The sequence below is a fragment of the Megachile rotundata genome, chromosome 8 (assembly GCF_050947335.1).
Source record: "Megachile rotundata isolate GNS110a chromosome 8, iyMegRotu1, whole genome shotgun sequence".
Classification (NCBI taxonomy): domain Eukaryota; kingdom Metazoa; phylum Arthropoda; class Insecta; order Hymenoptera; family Megachilidae; genus Megachile; species Megachile rotundata.
In genome coordinates this window covers 5,802,506-5,822,236 of record NC_134990.1, presented here as the reverse complement: position 1 = coordinate 5,822,236, position 19,731 = coordinate 5,802,506, and the positions used below count along the sequence as shown (strand labels likewise).

At 28.7% G+C, this 19,731-nt stretch overlaps 3 protein-coding genes across 5 annotated transcripts; 2 read left to right on the top strand and 1 right to left on the bottom strand.

Annotated features, from left to right (window-relative positions):
* The first annotated feature begins 234 nt into the window (after positions 1 to 234).
* arr (low-density lipoprotein receptor-related protein 6) lies at positions 235 to 8,439 on the top strand. The gene is made up of 10 exons (XM_003704437.3): positions 235 to 368; positions 931 to 1,956; positions 2,242 to 3,172; positions 3,264 to 3,548; positions 3,702 to 3,982; positions 4,063 to 4,314; positions 4,403 to 5,258; positions 5,344 to 5,579; positions 5,659 to 6,171; positions 6,280 to 8,439. Exons 1-10 carry the CDS (start codon positions 302 to 304, stop codon positions 6,651 to 6,653), a joined length of 4,821 nt encoding a protein of 1,606 aa, XP_003704485.2. The 5' UTR covers positions 235 to 301; the 3' UTR covers positions 6,654 to 8,439.
* Positions 8,440 to 8,602: 163 nt separating this feature from the next.
* Positions 8,603 to 15,135, bottom strand: LOC100875717 (protein decapentaplegic). 3 transcript variants are annotated; one of them, XM_012288108.2, is made up of 5 exons: positions 14,947 to 15,135; positions 14,617 to 14,774; positions 11,295 to 11,653; positions 10,719 to 11,160; positions 8,603 to 10,599 (listed from the first exon to the last, which is right to left on the bottom strand). In XM_012288108.2, exons 3-5 carry the CDS (start codon positions 11,620 to 11,622, stop codon positions 10,200 to 10,202), a joined length of 1,170 nt encoding a protein of 389 aa, XP_012143498.1. In that variant the 5' UTR covers positions 11,623 to 11,653; positions 14,617 to 14,774; positions 14,947 to 15,135; the 3' UTR covers positions 8,603 to 10,199. The 3 variants fall into 3 exon arrangements, with proteins under 3 accessions (XP_012143498.1, XP_012143496.1, XP_076390489.1); XM_012288106.2 differs by having other exon boundaries at positions 14,617 to 15,135; XM_076534374.1 differs by lacking the exons at positions 14,617 to 14,774; positions 14,947 to 15,135 and adding an exon at positions 12,701 to 12,942.
* Positions 15,136 to 16,874: 1,739 nt separating this feature from the next.
* On the top strand, positions 16,875 to 19,414 carry Pp4-19C (protein phosphatase 19C). Its single transcript, XM_012288111.2, has 6 exons — positions 16,875 to 17,166; positions 17,874 to 18,044; positions 18,121 to 18,273; positions 18,414 to 18,665; positions 18,735 to 18,973; positions 19,043 to 19,414. The coding sequence occupies exons 2-6, from the start codon at positions 17,895 to 17,897 to the stop codon at positions 19,170 to 19,172; spliced, it is 924 nt and encodes a 307-aa protein (XP_012143501.1). The 5' UTR covers positions 16,875 to 17,166; positions 17,874 to 17,894; the 3' UTR covers positions 19,173 to 19,414.
* Positions 19,415 to 19,731: the final 317 nt, after the last annotated feature.

Sequence of the window (19,731 nt, the reverse complement as noted above, 5' to 3'; positions counted from 1 at the left end):
GGGGTTACCAATTGTGGCAGTGCGCTAAGAAAAGAAGATGGAAAACGAGAAGGATAGGAGAGAGCGAGAAAAACGTTTTTCTTCGTTTGGGTCCTAACTACTAGTAGAGGAGTTTGCCAGTAATCCTATATAGTAGGCTAGTGCCTTAGTCACAGGATAGTTAGTTGATTGTCGAAGCTTGTGTATATAGGAATACGCAGCTACGTGAGGACATACGAGAGGATGTTAGTTAGGTTTTGCACCGTATCCCTCTGATGGCGAGTACAGGGAGTACCGCCACAATCTTGTTGGAAGTTTTAGAATGGCTATTATCAGTTTAATAATTATCCTGACTGCGTGTTTTTTTAGACTCGTTCTTTTTTCTGATGGTAAGTAATATTATTTTATTTTAATTTAGAGGTTATATTGCAATTTCCTACTTGTTATTATGATGTGTATATACAATATTTTTACAATAAAAAAATATATATACACACATGTATTATACTGAAATAAAAACTTAATAATATTATTTAATAAAGTTATTAGTTCATTTTTCTTTACAAAATAGTTTAACACTTTTACTGCTGGCTGAAATTTCAATTTTTTTATCAGGAACAGTATAGTTGTTTATTAGAAATATGCTTTTCTAGTTTTTTTGCTTTAAAACACTCAGTTTTCTTATTAGCCATTATTTGGGCAAGTCAATTATCAAAATTCAATCAGTAACAGTACTAAAAAGCTCTTATTATAGTATAGTATACTTCATTGAAACAAGATGCTAGAATAATAAATATTCGATAGAAACAAATGTAAGACATGCTTTGTCAATAGTACTACAGAAACAATTGACAGAATATAATATATTTCCAGTTACCAGTAGTGAAAATGTTAAAACTTTGTGATAATGTATTATTATGACATATTAATAGTATAAATTATTGTTTTTAGGATCACCAACACTTTTGTTTGTTACACAAAAGGACATTAGAATGGCTAACGCTTCTCGTACTAACAAAGTAACAACTATTGTAAAAGACCTTTCTGAAGGTGCAGCCATAGATTTTTATTTTGAGCATGAGTTAGTATGTTGGTCAGACAGTGGTTTAGAAATAATTCAATGTGTTCAAACAAATGGTACACACATGGGTGAAAGAACAATTGTAGTAAATTCTAGTTTAATTTCACCAGATGGTTTAGCTTGCGATTGGTATACAGGAAAATTGTATTGGACAGATGGAGAAAAAAATAGAATAGAAGTAACTAGTATTGATGGACATTATAGAAAAGTTCTTTTCTGGACAGACATTTATCAACCAAGAGCAATTGCTCTTGTACCAATGAAAAGCATACTTTTTTGGACTGATTGGGGCGATGTACCTAAAATAGAAAGAGCTGCAATGAATGGAGATCCATCAACAAGAGAAGTGATTGTTTCCGATGATATATTTTGGCCAAATGGTTTAACCATAGATTATGGAAATGAGTTAGTTTACTGGGTAGATGGAAGATTGAAATTTATCTCAGTAATGGATTACTATGGAAAAAACAGACGAAAAGTAGTAGAACAAGGATTGGATTATCCTTTTGCAGTGACATTTTTTGATCACAAATTATATTGGACTGATTGGAAAACATGGTGTATACATTCATATGATGTGCGACAAAATCAAACACATCCTAGAGAATTGTTACATGGAGAATATATTCCTGGTGATATAGAAGTTTGGGACAGTAGGAGACAACCGCGTGGAAGTCATCCTTGTGAAAAGAACAATGGAAATTGTTCACACTTGTGTCTTCTAAGTATGACAGAACCTGGATATACTTGTGCATGTCCTACAGGTGTTAAATTGGTGGACAATTTGACGTGTGCTGATGGACCAGAAGAATTACTATTAATAGTTCAACGGAATGAAATTTGTCGAATATCTTTGGATTCTCCTGACTATACCAATTTTGTATTACCATTAACAGGTATATATTTTTTAGTATTCTTTTATCTTAATATGCCAACTATTATGCAGGTTAAATGCTAATTAATAAAAATTGGAGGGAAACAAAAATTTTAGTAATCTTGATATTATTATATCAATAACATAAAATAGTAAAATAAAGTTTAAATTGAAAATTTAAATAATTGTATCCTAAATGCGAGTTATAATTGACAGTATTATGCATGTAGCTACATATATATCTTAATTTATTTAATAATAAAATGAAATTGCTATCAAAATAACTATAATTTTTTAATAAAATTAGGAATTAAGCATGCAATAGCAATAGATTTTGATCCTGTGCAAGAAATGCTTTACTGGACTGATGAAGAAGCTCATGCAATACGTAGAGCTTCACTGGATGGTACTAACCAAGAAAATATTATAATTACTGAAGTGGGAAATCCAGATGGAATAGCTGTGGATTGGTTAGCTAGAAATCTTTATTGGACTGATACAGGGACAGATCGAATTGAAGTAGCTCGATTAAATGGTACAAGTAGAAAAGTGCTGATAAATGAAGAATTAATCGAACCTAGAGCAATTGCTTTAGCTCCAGAACATGGGTGGATGTTTTGGACAGATTGGAATGAAAAACGTCCAAAAATAGAACGGAGTAATCTTGATGGAACAGAACGTACTCTTTTAGTAACTAAAGATATTGTTTGGCCAAATGGAATTGCTTTAGATCTTGCACGATGGAAAATTTATTGGTGCGATGCAAAGACAGACAAAATTGAAGTGTGTAATATGGATGGCACAGACAGGAGAGAAGTAATTACGGACAATCTTCCGCATCTTTTCGGATTAACTTTGTTGGGAGATTATTTATACTGGACAGATTGGCAAAGACGAAGCGTGGATAGGGCACACAAACTTACAGGTGGTGAAAGAGAAATAATCGTTGATCAAGTTCCAAATGTTATGGGTTTAAAAGCAGTTCATTTAGGAAAAGTTAATGGTACAAATCCTTGTGTAAAAAATAACGGTGGTTGTAGTCATTTATGTTTAAATCGACCAGAACATAAGTATGTATGTGCTTGTCAAATTGGATACGAGTTAACAAAAGATAAAAAAACTTGTGTTGTTCCTGATGCATTTATGTTATTTGCAAGAAAAGGTAATATTGGAAGAATTAGTATTGAAAATGCAAATAATGACAACATTATTCCATTGACTGGTGTCAAAGATGCAAGGTAAATTTTATATTTATAAATGCAAATTTTTGTTATTTAATTAATGAGGAGTTAAATATTTATTATCATACATTTTTGCTACTTATATTAGCGCCTTGGATTTTAACATAGCAGACAACCGTATTTATTGGACAGATGTTAAATTAAAAACAATTACAAGGGCTTTTATAAATGGTTCTGATATGGAACGAGTTGTTGATCTTGGATTAGATACGCCTGAAGGTTTAGCAATAGATTGGATTGCTCATAATTTATATTGGAGTGATACTGGTACTAGAAGAATAGAAATGGTTCGATTGGAAGGTTGTAGCAGAAAAGTTCTTATTTGGAGTGATATTATTGAACCTAGATGCCTAGCTCTTGATCCAAGCAGAGGGTAATTATGCTATATTAATTTTTTTATCATATTTGTATGTTAAAACAATTTCATCTTTAAATTAAATAATTTAATGTACTAATTGCTAAATGATGATTTATAGTACAAAGTATATTTCGTATATAAATCTTTATTTTCATTATACTTTGCAAGTTATATGTATTGGACCGAATGGGGAAATTCTGGAAGTATAGAAAGATCGTTCTTAGATGGTACAAATCGAGAAATAATACTTTCTAATATTGGAAAAGCAAATGGCCTAACGATTGACCATTCAACACGAAAATTGTATTGGGTAGATTTATCTACTCCAGCTATTGATAGTTTTGATTTACACACAAGAAAACGAAATGCAGTTATAACACAGAATATTATGTATCCATTCACTATTACTCAATATCAAGATTATATTTATTGGACAGATTGGAATACAGGTTAAAAATATATATAACAAATAATTACTGTTCATCACAAATTTTGATTTTGTTTTTTACTGTTATTTTTTAATCAACAGGTGACATAGAGAAGGCTAATAAAACTACTGGAATGAATAGAGTAAAAATACATAATAAATTAGAATCTGTGACAGATTTGTTAGTGTATCACTCTTCTAGACAAGCAGGTTGGAATCCTTGTGCAGCAAAAAATGGAAATTGCAGTCATCTTTGTATCGCTTTACCCGGAGAAAATGAAAGTATATCTAATTCTTTCAAATGCGATTGTCCTACTCATTATAATTTGGGAGAAGACAATGAAACTTGCATTGGTTTGTATATTTAAATTTCTTATAATTTTAATTATTTAATACCTTCCATAATTAACTGATGTAATGATTTATTTTTTTTTTTTAATAGGACCAAAGAATTTCATGATGTATAGTTTGCGTAATGCAATTTTTCGTTTCCTTCCTGACACTAATGACTGTCCAGACGTAGTTCTTCGAATTCAAGGTTTAAAAAATGCACGGTCTATAGAATTTGATCCTATAACTCAGCACATTTATTGGATAGATGGTCGAACTTTATCTATCAGAAAGACATTGGAAAATAAAACACATTCTACAATAGTGGTTTCTGGAAATTCTGGACATCCCGTGGATCTCGCTTTAGATTCTTTAGGAAGACTATTATTCTGGTCTTGTGCTGTCAATGATGCAATTAATGTAACGAAACTTGATAACGGTTCTGCTTTGGGTGTCGTAGTTAAAGGTGATGGAGAAAAACCAAGAAATATTGCAATACATTCAGAAAAGAGGCTACTTTTTTGGACCGATGTTGGAAGAAAAATGAGAATAATGCGTAGTAAAATGGATGGGAAAGAACGAATCGTAGTAGCAACTGATCTTGAACCACCCACGAGCATTGCAGTTGATGCAACTTCAAATATTGTATACTGGGCACATGGAAATCAAATTGAGTGTGCTGATTTTGATGGAAATAACAGAAGAATTTTGGTTTCCCCTATTGGAAAAGGATCCACAATTTATTTAGCTGTATTTTTTGATTTTGTTTATTGGTTTGATAGAGAAACATCGAATTTGGAACGTGTTAATAAATTTGGAAGTGGAAGAAAAATAATTATGAATAAAGTATTTACAGACTTAATTACAGTAAATACTCCGGAGGAAGATATAATGAAAACACATATTTGTAGCCCTTTTCGTGATCATGGGGGATGTTCTCATTTTTGTATCGGAACCACCTCTTCTAGGTAAGATTAAAATTTAAATTATTTGTATATTTTTTTAATACACGGTTTACATTTTCTAATGAAACATAATAAACGATATTTTTAGGTGTTCTTGTCCAAAGTCGTTGGTTTTATCTGAAGATGAAAAAACTTGTAGAGCTGCACCTGCCTGCGGAATAGATCATTTCACCTGTGCTGCACCTAGTTCTACCGTAGCAAAAGATTGTATTCCTGCAATATGGAAATGTGATGGTCAAGCAGATTGTCCTGATGGAAGTGATGAATTAGGTTGTCCAACTTGTAGTCGTGATCAATTCAAATGTCAAAGCGGTCATTGCATTGGTAAAGATATTAAGATACAAATCAAATGAAAGCGAAAATATAAAACAGTTAATTTACGAAATATTGTTAAATGTTTTAGATATGTCTTGGGTATGTGATGGAATAGATCAGTGCCATGATGGTCTGGATGAAGCTCACTGTTGTCGTCCCGGTCAATTTCAGTGCATTGGAAACGGTGTTTGTATCTCTGGTTCTGCTCTTTGTAATAACTGGGAAGACTGTGCCGATGGTAGTGACGAACTTGCATCTGTGTGTGCACCTGCAAATAATCCACGACAAGAAAATAATTCATTAGAGCCTGGAAAGATTACTTACGTTATTATTGTACCTGTTGGATTAATTGCAACAATTGCTGCAATTGTTTTCGGATTTTATTACTGTAGAAGGAAATTTATAAATAACGAGGAATTACCTGATATTTTGCACGATTCAGCGGGAGATCCTTTATCACCAAAACCGACTAGATTAGTAAAACCAATGTTTACCCAAAAGAACTGTAGAAAAGATTTCAAAATGGGAATGGAGACTGTAAGATTGTCGATGTTAAATGGAAGTAGTATTGGATCCAGTTATGATCGGAGTCATATTACTGGTAAGTTTTTTTTTGTTCAGTTATATTTCATGGTTATTTTCATATCTGTAACATTATGATACAAAAATTATTACTGTAGTCAAACAATAATATAAATTGCACTTTAAGGAGCATCAAGTTCAACTCGAGGGAGTTCTGCAGGGGGTTACCCCCAAGAAACATTAAATCCCCCTCCAAGTCCAGCAACGACAGCTAATTCTACTAGGTGCTCAAGTAGTAATGCATCTAGGTATAAACCTTATAGACATTATAGAAGCATAAATCAGCCTCCACCTCCAACGCCTTGTAGTACAGATGTTTGCGACGAGTCCGACACTAATTACCCAGCAAGGTATCGGTATGAAAGCGAACCTTATCCCCCACCTCCCACTCCAAGATCTGTTTATCAAAGCGATGCAGGGATCAGTTGCCCTCCATCTCCTAGTTCCAGATCTTCTACTTATTTTAGTCCTCTTCCACCACCCCCTTCTCCTGTTCCTTGAACTCATTAAAACCTTTTAGTATTTTATTTTCCAAAGAATCAATATGTTTTTATTAATTCCTGGAAGCAATTATTTTATTAAAATATTTATATTTTATTTGTACACGAAGTAAAAGATCGCTTTTATTGAAAATCGTAATTATTCAAAATTGAACAACTGTATATAATATTGAATAGTTTATATTCATACTCGTAAACGAAATTACATAAAACCGTAACTTTAATGTTTCACGGTAGAATTTCGTTAATTAAATATTAGGTGATATATTTTTTGAGATTTAAAAAAAAAGGTAAAATTTGTATAATTTTATTAAGAAAATTTTATCTGAAGGCATTTTTTAACATAATTAATTTTGTTTTAAATATTAATTGTATTTAAATAAGATTTTTAATTCCCACTAAGAAGTTTATACCATTGTGCCTCATAATATTAAAACGTATTTGTAAGTGATTTATTCATGAAATGCTGTAAATATTGTAACAATGTATAAAAATTGTATATGATTTTTAGCCGTTAAGATATAAGTTGTTTAAGAAAAAGTTTTTTGTATCGATGCTATTTTTTAGGTTTTTGACTATATACAATTTACTCTAGTAATATAAGTATGCATAATTGTATGAGAAATTTAATTGTGTAAATTTCAAATTTACAACCAAAACATATCAAATTTGTATTTACAAACTAAAATAGTAAGCGTAATGATAGTTTACTGTTTTTTAAGATAGCTAAAAGAATTGAAAATTATTTCTAACGAGAATAAAATCAAAATAATAGTAACGAACCACCTAATGAAAATGAACAGTATTTAAAATATGCATCAGTAGAAACTAGCATTTTCATTTAGTTTCACATTGAAAATGAAAAATACTTAAACTACTGTATTTATTTGCATTTATATATACACATCAACGAAAATGGGAAAAATTGCATTACGATTTTAAAATAATTACATAAAATGCAAAGTAATACAGTTCCTGCAATTCGTAACGGACTGTGCCATAAAATATGTAGGGATATTTAGTAAATTAAATTCAAAATTCAAATATATATGTACATACGTATACAAGGTATTTCAGAGTTTTTCCAATATAGTATGGATGTTTATTTTATGCGTACAAAATAAGGATAAAATCACATACAATAGACGATTGTAACCAATTTTTTTTACTCTATATTTAACTTATAAAATATACTTTCGTATTATATCGAGAGAAGCCTGGTGCACCTTGTATATGTACAAGTTGATTTATATTGTACATTGTCATGTATAGAGGAATCTCGCTATATGGCTCTGGTCAGAGCTGTAGGAGTTGAAAGAATTGTGGAATATAAACGGAACTTCTAAATAGTGCTTGAATGTCAAAACTCAGTTGTCGAATATTTAAACAATTTTTAATTTCTAAATTACAAATTAACATTAAATTTGAAAAATTAAAAGTTTTAAAATGCTTAAATTTCTGAATTTGATAAATGTTTTACATTTAAATTTCAAAATTTTATTTCTACAATTAGAAATGGAAAATATTTGGAATTCATACATAAAAAAGGAGCTATATGGTGAGACTGCACTGCAGAACGTACGATATATAATGTATTGCGATTATGAAAATGGTTTTTTACCTCGCACTGCCATTATACGAGACTCGAGGAAATTATTCAATTATTGTCCTTGTTTGGCATTAAAGACTGAAATAATTCTTCTATATTTTTTTTACATTTACATCAAAAAAATGTACTGTCACATGTATAATTGTATAAAGGAATAAAACTTTTGTTACATATTTTATATGATACTTATTATTCTACCGTTAAACATTTTTCATATATTAAAAGAATTCCTTACTATAATTGAGAAATAAATTAATAACTGTTAGTTCTGTTTTCAAGTAATGTTTTGATTCCTTATAATCGTTGTTTATTTTTTCTTTTTTTAAGTACAAAAGCATAAATGTAATTAAACATATATTTATTAAAAGTTGTTCACTATTTACATCCGCAATATCTGTGTACATTCGAAGAACATAGAAATATTAATAAAAACATCAAATAGAATACTATGCATACTAATTCACTATACATACTATTTACATTGGTCCCTGTTTATTTCTATCTATTTTACAGATTTTACAGGTCGACGCGCGCCACAAATATAAACATCTTTTCTTTTTCTTTTGCGTACATATGGTTTATGTATGTATATATTATATAATTCCTTATACAGGTACGGCTCATTCCCAACGGTAATTATATGTTTCAATTTAATCAGTTAACAAATTATATTTTAAAAATGTTAAGAAATCAATCATTATTAATGTGACTACTAAATTTTAATCTTATCTAATATAAATTTGACTAATTATAAAAAATGCAACTTCAAATATTTTATGTTCTCAAAAATTCTTAAAATAACGTACGAGTATTTTTAAATTGACATTACAAATTTTCAATATACCCTTATTCCTTTCTTGAAATAAAGAAAAAGTACTATACTTTTATGTCTATTCTTAAGTTAATAAAAATTTTATTGATGATTTAGAGCAGTGAATTTTGTCTTGAATACTAATTCAAATATAGAAATTATACGAATTCTATGTGCATCAATACTAAATAATTTTAAATAAAGGATATTATCTATTAAGAAAAATATAATTTATTATTGAAACCATTTTTAATATCTGATAATATTTCATTGAAATTGATAGTTATAAATGTTCAGATTTAAAAATGTGTTTAAATAATAATAAAAATAATTATTACATAGACTAAATAGAAAAAAAATCATTACAGACTTTGTATTGAACATTGTGAAAAGATTGGTAAATAAATATGATTAAAAAATTTACAATTTACAAGTCTATTGATAATCTTTCCTACCATCAATAACAATCAACTGATCGTTTAATTAATACAATAACTATTAAATTGTTCCAGAAATTACTTCAATAAGAGGGTTGGAGGGATACTTAAAATTTTGACGCGCGTATTTACCTCGATTTAAATCCTCGTTTGATAATATCTCTTCCGTTCTTAACTATATGTATAATGTTACAAAATAAGGTGCAAGTACAAACAAGGATTAAAATCTCATGTACCTAACACTATGGTTTTCAAATTTTTTTTTCCTTATAATCAATTAAATGATCAATAATTGCATTCAGTAGTAATTACTTAAAATAATTTTATACACAGAAAACTTGCAATTTTTGTTTATTTTCCCTAACTAATTTCTATATAATCTATGGATTAAAATCTTTGTATATAAAAATATAAATTCTTCAGATCTCGCTTTATTTTATGAATAACGGACACATTAGACAGTTTGGACTATTCATTGTAACAAATATAAAATCCTAAGTGTGCATTAATTATACAATCATTTAATAAACATTCGAACATACTCTCCAAAAGTTATTTACCTTCCATTTAATCTAACAAAATTTTACATCATTCTTTCAAATTGTCATGCTTCTTTTTTAACTATTTCCGTTTTTATTGCACGTGTATTCTTCACTGTTAAAATAGTTTACTAAATTGGTTAGCAAATAGTCAACGGCACCCACATCCAAGAACAGCCATGTCCTGATAATTTTTTAAAACCACTTTGTTTTCTTCATCAAGATATAACATAGATATTGAACTCAGTGCTGTAGGTACGCAACAAGCTTTTGGCACCATGCTTGGTTTAGTTGAGTAAACCAAGTTTTGAACAATTGCATGATTAGTAGAATTCAAATGATCTGCCAATGGAAATGGACAATCACCATGGCAGTAAAAAGCATCGTAACCAGGAGGAGCAACGATCCAGTCATTCCAACCAACATCCGCAAAATCGACGTAAAGTGGATGTCGCCTACAATTTTCACGACCATCTTTTCTGCGATTTTTTCGAAGAGCCGCTCTTCTAGCACGACGATCCATTATTTGACTTGCAGAAGACATCTTGTATCTAAATATTTAATATTATTAATGTAACAATAAAAGTACTATTTTCAATATAAAAATAATGAAAATAAAATTTAGATTGCTCGCATTTTAAAGGAATATAGAAATAACTATTTTTCGTACCTGCCATCATCTGTATAGGTAAATAACATTGGACGACTAACAACCCACGTATCGTTTCGTTCATCTACACTTCTTTTTAAACGTACATGTTCCTGTTTCAGTCCACGTACATGTACCAAGAGTCCATGATTATTTTTAGGATCATTCATCCATCTTTCCACAGCAGGATGAACATCTAAACTGACTGTATCATTCTTTCTAATATTTATTGGTTTACTATCAATTAAACGTAATAGTGCAGCACTCTGTCCTTTCATACCAGGGCGTAAAATGTCGTACACCAATATTCGACTTAGTTTTTGTTCAGAATCTCCATTTAAAATAGGTATACGAGAAAGACTTAATTCAGCAGCTTGTAATTTTTCTCCTGATGGTATGCTACTTAAGTCAAAAGAGAGACGAAAACGATTTGGCGACTGAAATTTATGATCCAACTCGCTTTCTATATTTAAAAGAATAAAACAAAATTAGAATGTTATATTTAATATTACATATTACTGACTATAAACTGATAAGATTAATTACCATTTGGGTCAGGACATATAGAATTTTAATAGTTTTTAAGTATATACTTACCAATGTGTTGAAAAGAACGAACAGTGTTAGCAGATCTGGCATGGATTCCTGGTTTGGCAATATCAGCCATACCAATAGTATTCTGTTTAATATAAAGTTTTTTCAATGACTCTGGAACATGAGCTGGACCTTGGGGTTTTGGTCGTTTGGCAAAACCAAGAAGCGAAAGAAGGCTAGCTTCAATACCAGCAATTGCTTGTTCACGTTCACCAATGGCAAAGTGTTGAGCAGCATCAGAATGCAAATGTAAGTGCATGTTTGCTTTGGTAGTTGCCAGCAGCAGACCTGCTGCGACGAAAACCAATCTCAGTGGCAGCAACATACGCATTGTGATGTCGTTGCTCACGGATGTTGCCTCCCTAATAATGGGAAATTAAAAGATTTTTATTTCATATCAATTATATGTTTTTCACCTTAAACATGAAAAACAAAAATATATCATAGTTACTTTTATAATTTAATTATATTTTTCTTTTAAAGCAATAATTAATGAAGAATATAATCAAAAATTTAATTCCTACATTTCTAAAATAAGACAAACTTAATAAAAAATTTTTGTTGAATTAAAGGAGCCACTTTCTGTATAATTATTTAAAAACAGAATAATTTAGATGTTCAATTTTCGCATACGTTAATTTAAAATTAAGAAACAGTATTAGAAAAAATGATATAAAAATTTGTTTAATTACAAATTGTTTAAATATAAGGTATACTTTATCCTGATATAATTTTCGATTTTATTTATTTTGTTTTATTAAGTATATGTGAAATAAATGAGAACCACTTTAATAGACCTGTTGCCTATAAAAGACGGAGGTTTAGAAACTAGTGCCAAGCTGTCTGTTGTCGAATGATCGCAGGATTAATCTAACCGCGGATTTTCAACGCATGCGTATTGCATACTAAGTTTGGTGCTTACTGATTTAAGGTCATTTCACACGAAAAAATTGGATCATGTACTCTAACAAAGAATTATTCATATTTTTGAAAGTGGAATAAATTTTATTTAAAATTATTATAATGCTTATATTAAAAATGCAACACAACAATAGTTTATTCTTTATCTAATTTAATTTAAAAATTGAAAACGATAAAATTAGCACTTTTCATTTAAAATGATTTTTCAAAATCCACAGTGGAATACTTTACTGCCATTATTATAGACAAAACAATCTTTATGATTTATATCCCGAGTTAAAATTTCGTAAATTACTGAAATTATCAAATGTTAATTTGTTCTGTTATAAAAAAAAAATATGAAAAGAAACGAAGGGCAAGAAGGCCAATAATTTTTAAGATAGCACTGGAATGCACAGGCACTAAGAATTTTCAGCTATAGCTGACCTTAAACTAACTCGATGGTATTAAGCCATGTACTTAAATATTTATATATTTAAGAACAGTACCGTTACTAATGCCGAGCAAATTTTGTGGCAATATAGCACGTGATAAAATAACGCACGGTAATACAGCGTGATGGAGTATAGAACACGGTAATTTAATGCACGATGGTATACAGTATAATGATACGGATCGTGGCGATATAGGGCGCGTTTGATTGCGGCGATATAATGAAAGTCTATTGCAGATATTTCCAATATCGATTTTTGTTCTGGTCCTCACAAATTCCAACGGCTCTGTTTTAGGAAACCCATTCTACTTCTAGGAAATAAGTCGTATACCTGCTCTCTGCAAGGAAAATTATTCAACTGTCCCTATCCTACTGAGTTCCTAATTTAGAACAAAAGGTTTGGAATGTATATAACGACAGATGTACAAATATAAATGTATTTTAAAAGTATTTTTAATTTTATTACGAGAAACTGTTTTTTTTTAAACATTTGAAGAAAATTTATTATTTGAATATTAATTTAGTAATTAAGAGTACAATTTACCATCGTTAAACGATCAAATTTTTCATGGTTAATATATTCATGCAAAATAGTAAATATTGGACAGTATGAATATTTCAAACAGATAAGAAATAAAGGAGCGATAATGTACGCTTTGATAAAAATATTGCATATCTTTCTAAATAATTGATCATTTAATTTCTAATAAACATTAATAGAAATTGATGTACAATGCATTGCAATTTATATTATGATTTCGATGTACATAATACGGATATGCGTAATACTTTAATAAATTATGAATGAATAAAAAAATAATATTCTAATAATTATTTTTTAATCGATTTAATCCATAATTTTTATAAGACAATTCGTACATATTAAAAATGATTTCAAGAAATGGATAAGAAAGAAAAGTTATAAAATTCCAGGAAATGGAAAAAATAAACCTACAACGGTAACGTGAACGCAGACAATTATATCGGATGATCTTATTCACAAGAATAAATTGAACGTAGGTGGTCCTTTACATTAAAAGTAACCGCAAAATTTCATGTACATTAAAATAAAACCAGTTAAAGTACGACCGAAAGAAATTCGACAATTGTGCAATCTTACAAAAAAAATTGATAGGTCATATAACAGATTCCAACTGCTTATTGTAAAATTAATCGTATTATATTTAAATATTTTAATGTAAAATTGAAGTTATAAGTAAAATAAATAAAAATATAATAATATTTAATTCAATTGAAAATTTATCGAATATTTATTAACGTTGAATGCAATAGATAAAACAGTAACTAATACCGTATGCCATTAAACAATTACTAATTATCGTTTATTCGTTACTTTTAATTTAGCAAATACTTAATAAGAGATACACGATTTATGTTAATTAAATTTAATATTAATGTTTTTTTATTAAAAATTTCGTTCCATATAAAGTATTAGATGTAAACAAATAATTGTCATTGCGATGAAAATCGATAGTTAATTGCAATATGTACAATTTACAAGATCATATTTATTTCTAAGTTTTCGATAATAACATCGTTTTACTTCGGAATAATAATTTTGGATATTGCTCAAAATAATTAACAACGTTTCACATATTTTAGTGTTTATGTTGTTGCTTTTATCCCTAACATTATTCCACTCACAAAATTATTATTAATTTCCATTCCCTTCGCTTATTTTCTATACATCAATGCCTAGATAGAAAACACTAACAAGTGGAAACGTTGGTATCCTGTTTAACTCGAACATCGCACAGTTGCACCGAAGGAATGCGGCACGGGTAGAGTAAAGATACAAGGTGTCGAGTATACATAAGCAGCACGTCATCGTCTAAAATAATCGGGCCAGCAACAATCAAGAAAACCTACTCTTTCGAACCAATGAAAATCGCGTGTTTTTCCATTCTAAATGATCCCACCGTAATTTAATTCCACACAAATGTAACTTACCTGAGCTAATCGTAAGTCCGTCGTTTGAGGAACCACGACATTTCAATGAGTCCATGTAACCTCACTCGGAAACTATTGTCTCAAAACCTCGCCCGCGGGAGTCTTTAGTATCGATACATCGATGTTGGAACTTCGTCGCGCTATCTGATATTTTCGCACTTGTGCACCGAAAGGGAAAGAAAAATTAGAACCAACGGCAGAATAAACAGTAGAAATTTTAGTTAGAATATTTTTTGTAAGCAACACGCAAACTTTAGTTAAACGTAGTCGTTAATTCTCTAAACACTGCAATCATTTATGCAAATAGAGAACGTTTAGGATGGTACGCACTGATGTTGAACTCGACTCGATACGCGGAAATCTTCGAGAAGTCGAGAGGAAGAGTACAACTGTAGTTATTGAGAGGGGAGAGAGAAAAAGAAAAACGAGTAGAACGAAAGATCCGTAAGAACTATCTCCCACTAGTAGGAGATACAAGTTAGCGCCACGTGTGATTAGTTTGTAAATTAAAGTAACATAATAGAGCTATACTTTTTAAATCGCTGATCATTATGGTGATTCAACGTGTAAATCTTAAAAACTTTTTATGCTTTTAAGCATCCAATTTTATTTTAAAACTTTTTTGTCGAAATATTTCTGTTCATATTTTGATATTAATCTTAAACGTATTCTTTAGTATTTATGTAGTCCTTAAATAACAAAAGTCGTGTATTTTGTATAGTCATATAACAAAAGTTTTTCGTTTTAATTATTAATGTAAAATGTACGATATTTGTATTTGTAATTTAATGATTGTTGTTGGTAAATTTTATTTATATAACATACCTAATTTTAGGCATATTGCTTTAATGAAATATTTAAATATTCAAATTGTATATTTAATAAGGAAATAATACTGTTATATATATTTAAGTACATACAAGAATTAAATATGATAATAGTCAATCAACCTTATTGTATTATATTATGTTGCCAAATAAATAGTTAGGCATATAATTTTAAAAAATAATAATTGTGTGTCAATACATTTTCCTATAATTAATGTTATAATTATTATACATGTATCATACATAATATCATACATAATGTATTATACATTAATATTAATATTAGAATCACCAGTGTAATTATATAACAAAATCATCATATAAAATTTGTCACAATATATTTTCTATATTAAACATATTTTATTTTAGGTCAGGTAAAATTTTTGTAAATTTTATTCAATATTGTTTATTATGAAAAATTTATTTTTGAAGTCGACATTTTCTAAGCAATATATTAAATTATAAGAATTCAAACAATTTTTCTCAATTAAATTTTAAATCTTTTAAACTATAACTTAAATGTTATAATACACAATAAATTTGAATTGCTACATTTAATTTAATAATAATTGTAGAACAGAAGAATAATTTTATAAAATTGGTAAAGAAGATTTTTGTTAAATTTATATTTTATATAAGTAATAAATATGTCGTAATAGAACGTTCATATCAAAACTATAAATAAATTTTGTAAATTATCCCTTATTTTTTAACATGTGTAGAATTTGATAAAATAACACAGTAATTTGAAATCTAGTAAAATTGTAACCATAATATTTTTTACAAGATAAAAAATAAAGGAGAATTCTCAATAGAGTAGATTCGCTTGAATAAATTATGTCACTATTTTTCGTTTCACAACAGATCATACTCAATTTGCGCAACTTGACTAACTTCAGTAGACTACTCACCATTTATATAGTGCTGCCCCACTACTGTACATTTTCCATTTCGTCGGTTATATATACAGTGGACAAAATAAAGGAATAACAAAAAGAAGTGATCTAGGACAAGTATATAAATGTGCTTACAAGCGTTGTGTATCATATAGCATACATGTAATATACAGTATATAAATTCAATTTGGATATAGTAGGTTCTGATTATATTACTGCCGTTTATGTTGGCGGTTAAACCAATTTTCAAATTTTCAAATTTAGGAATTTAGAAATTTGAATTTTTAAATAATTGAAAATTTAGGAATTTGACAGTGTTGAAATTTGATAATTTAAAATTTTGTATACTTACAATTAATCATACCTGATATTGTAAGTACACAAAATAAAAGACAACTGAGTATATATACTCGGCACAGCGAACGCACATACGTGATCCTTTTATTTACGAAAGATATCAGATCCAATTGGAGTCAACCTGCGCAGAACGACCGAAAACACGTCGTCTGGTGAATATGATCTTTCTTGGAATGAATAGTATAGCATAAAATCTAAAATAGAAACAATAAGTTCGTTCAAATTTCTTTTCTTAGTTTGTTTTAATCTATGCCAGTTTACTCGAATTTTTATTCTCGGCTTCTCTGTTTCTAATGTCAGTTACATCGTGATGTTGGACGTTTATTAAAGCAGTTTTTGAGTTGTTTATAACCAATCGTCAAGATTTTAATACATATGAAATAAACGTAAAAAATTTTAGTTGCATGTGCATTCTTTAAATGCGTTTTATTTATTGAGCGAAGTAGTCCTCGCTTTTTGTACTTGATCAGGTACGTTTATATTTTCTTTTATGCACATTACTTATTCTTGTAGCACAAATTATTGTCATATATTTTGTAATTAGATTGTTACTTATTATCTCATGGTAATAACGGTCACTTACTTAAATTGTATTCTAAATTTTCATATGATTAACTAACGTTTTCACTAAAAACAATGCTTTTTAAAAATTAACATGAAAACTATAACTGTTAAAAAAATATGTAAAGACCTTCATGATAAGATGAGTTTAAGATAAGAATATTGTAGCAATTTTTCTTTGAAAAAATTTAATATATATAATTTCAAATAGATAGTGTTTTATTTTGTTTAAAAGGTAATAAATAAATGAATATATAATGATATTCAACTTGTTTATATAAATCTCTGTTAAAAACAATGTAACAAGAAATTTTTTAGTTAGTAATTTCTTCACTTTATAAATATAAAACTATAATTAATGTTTTAAGTTACTGATAACAAAACTTTCATTCCATTTGGAATAATGTGTTCAATATGTATTGCATTACTTTTATTTCCTTGTTAGTCCTTGTTAATCAACTTGTAAACTATGAATTACAACAAAACATATTGTTTTATATAAGTAGTAAACATATTTAGCATTACATAAATAACATAATATCATATAAATTAATTATACAAATATCATCAGATAATTAAAAAATATAAATATAAAGTTAACGAATTTAATTTTCAGCAAAGACTATTATTTCTTAAGATGGCTGATTCTAGCGATTTGGATCGGCAAATAGAACAACTAAAAAAATGTGAAATTATTAAAGAAGCTGAAGTTAAAGCTCTTTGTGCAAAAGCACGGGAAATTCTCATAGAAGAAAGTAATGTGCAAAGAGTTGATTCTCCAGTCACTGTATGTTCTTATATATAAACTAAAATGAAAACAATAATTATAATTACAATTTATAAAAGCTATACTTTGGTTTTAGGTATGTGGAGATATTCATGGACAATTCTATGATTTGAAAGAATTATTTAAAGTTGGGGGGGCTGTTCCAGAAACAAATTACCTGTTCATGGGAGATTTTGTTGACAGAGGATTTTATAGCGTTGAAACATTCCTTCTTCTTTTGGCATTAAAAGTAATTATAAAAGTTTTGTATTGATATAATAACCTTTAAGATACAGCAAACTTTTATAAGAAATAGATTAAGTGATTTTTGTTCGAAATTAGAAAATATAAAATTTATATATAAGATATAAAGAATATTTCTAATTACAGGTTCGTTATCCTGATAGGATTACATTAATAAGGGGCAATCATGAGTCTCGACAAATTACACAAGTATATGGTTTTTATGATGAATGCTTACGTAAATATGGCAGCATTACTGTTTGGCGATATTGTACTGAAATATTTGATTACTTGTCTCTTTCTGCAATAATTGATGGAAAAATATTTTGTGTTCATGGTGGATTATCCCCAAGTATCCAAACGCTTGATCAAATAAGAACTATAGACAGAAAACAAGAAGTAAATGGAAATTATATATAAATTTATTCTAAAAGTATTTATAATGTAATATATAAATAATTTTTACAGGTTCCACACGATGGTCCAATGTGTGATTTACTTTGGTCAGATCCAGAAGATACTCAAGGTTGGGGAGTCTCACCACGAGGAGCTGGTTATCTTTTTGGAAGTGATGTTGTAGCACAGTTTAATACTGCAAATGATATCGATATGATATGTAGAGCACATCAATTAGTTATGGAAGGATTTAAATGGCATTTTAATGAGACTGTTTTGACAGTTTGGTCAGCACCTAATTATTGTTACAGGTATATATATCATTTTAAAAATATGAGTATAAAAATATTACATGTCTTTAGTAAAATGTTTTTTAATAGATGTGGAAATGTAGCTGCCATATTAGAATTAAATGAGCATCTTAATCGAGATTTCATAATATTTGAAGCAGCACCTCAGGAAAGTCGAGGAATACCTAGTAAAAAGCCTCAAGCTGATTACTTTTTATAAAATTTTCATTAAATATGACTGTATAAACCAAAACATCTCCAAATGTTTTTTTAAAGAAGAAGTAACCAATTACATAATATGTATTTACACAGACATAAGCATGTTGAATAAAAAAAAAGGAGCTCGATTATGAGACTATGATAAACACAGGACAAATTTGATCAATTTGTAGTTGAATATTATCAACAGACTGCTGACGGTATTGCAAATACCAATTTGATATAATAAATATTATAAATACATGTGTTTTTTAATATTATGTTTTTGTTAGTAATGAGATTAATTAGTACTTGAATATTTTGTGCGTATTAAATAATTTTATTTCTAAGGTTTATTTACCATTCATAATTGTTTTAATACACGAAAATTTATAATTATAGAACAATTTTCAATGGAACAATATATAATGCAAATACTTAATTTGACTTTGATATTTATGACCAAGCATATAAAAATTAATGTGCGTAATAGATTATTGTATCAAATGTTTTTTTAATTCCTGCTGAGTTAAAATATCCTATTAATTTGATATATTTAATATAATAATATATTTAAATCT

Bases quoted from the DNA above. Each gene is read 5' to 3' on its own strand.
- arr (XM_003704437.3), top strand. From the start codon at position 302: ATGGCTATTATCAGTTTAATAATTATCCTGACTGCGTGTTTTTTTAGA. The intron at 3,173-3,263 runs GTAAATTTTATA...TACTTATATTAG, and splicing joins ACTGGTGTCAAAGATGCAAG to CGCCTTGGATTTTAACATAG. The intron at 3,983-4,062 runs GTTAAAAATATA...TTTAATCAACAG, and splicing joins TTGGACAGATTGGAATACAG to GTGACATAGAGAAGGCTAAT.
- LOC100875717 (XM_012288106.2), bottom strand. From the start codon at position 11,622: ATGCGTATGTTGCTGCCACTGAGATTGGTTTTCGTCGCAGCAGGTCTG. The intron at 11,161-11,294 runs GTAAGTATATAC...TTTTAAATATAG, and splicing joins TCGTTCTTTTCAACACATTG to AAAGCGAGTTGGATCATAAA. The intron at 10,600-10,718 runs GTACGAAAAATA...TTAAATATTTAG, and splicing joins ACCTATACAGATGATGGCAG to ATACAAGATGTCTTCTGCAA.
- Pp4-19C (XM_012288111.2), top strand. From the start codon at position 17,895: ATGGCTGATTCTAGCGATTTGGATCGGCAAATAGAACAACTAAAAAAA. The intron at 18,274-18,413 runs GTAATTATAAAA...TTCTAATTACAG, and splicing joins TTCTTCTTTTGGCATTAAAA to GTTCGTTATCCTGATAGGAT. The intron at 18,666-18,734 runs GTAAATGGAAAT...TAATTTTTACAG, and splicing joins CTATAGACAGAAAACAAGAA to GTTCCACACGATGGTCCAAT.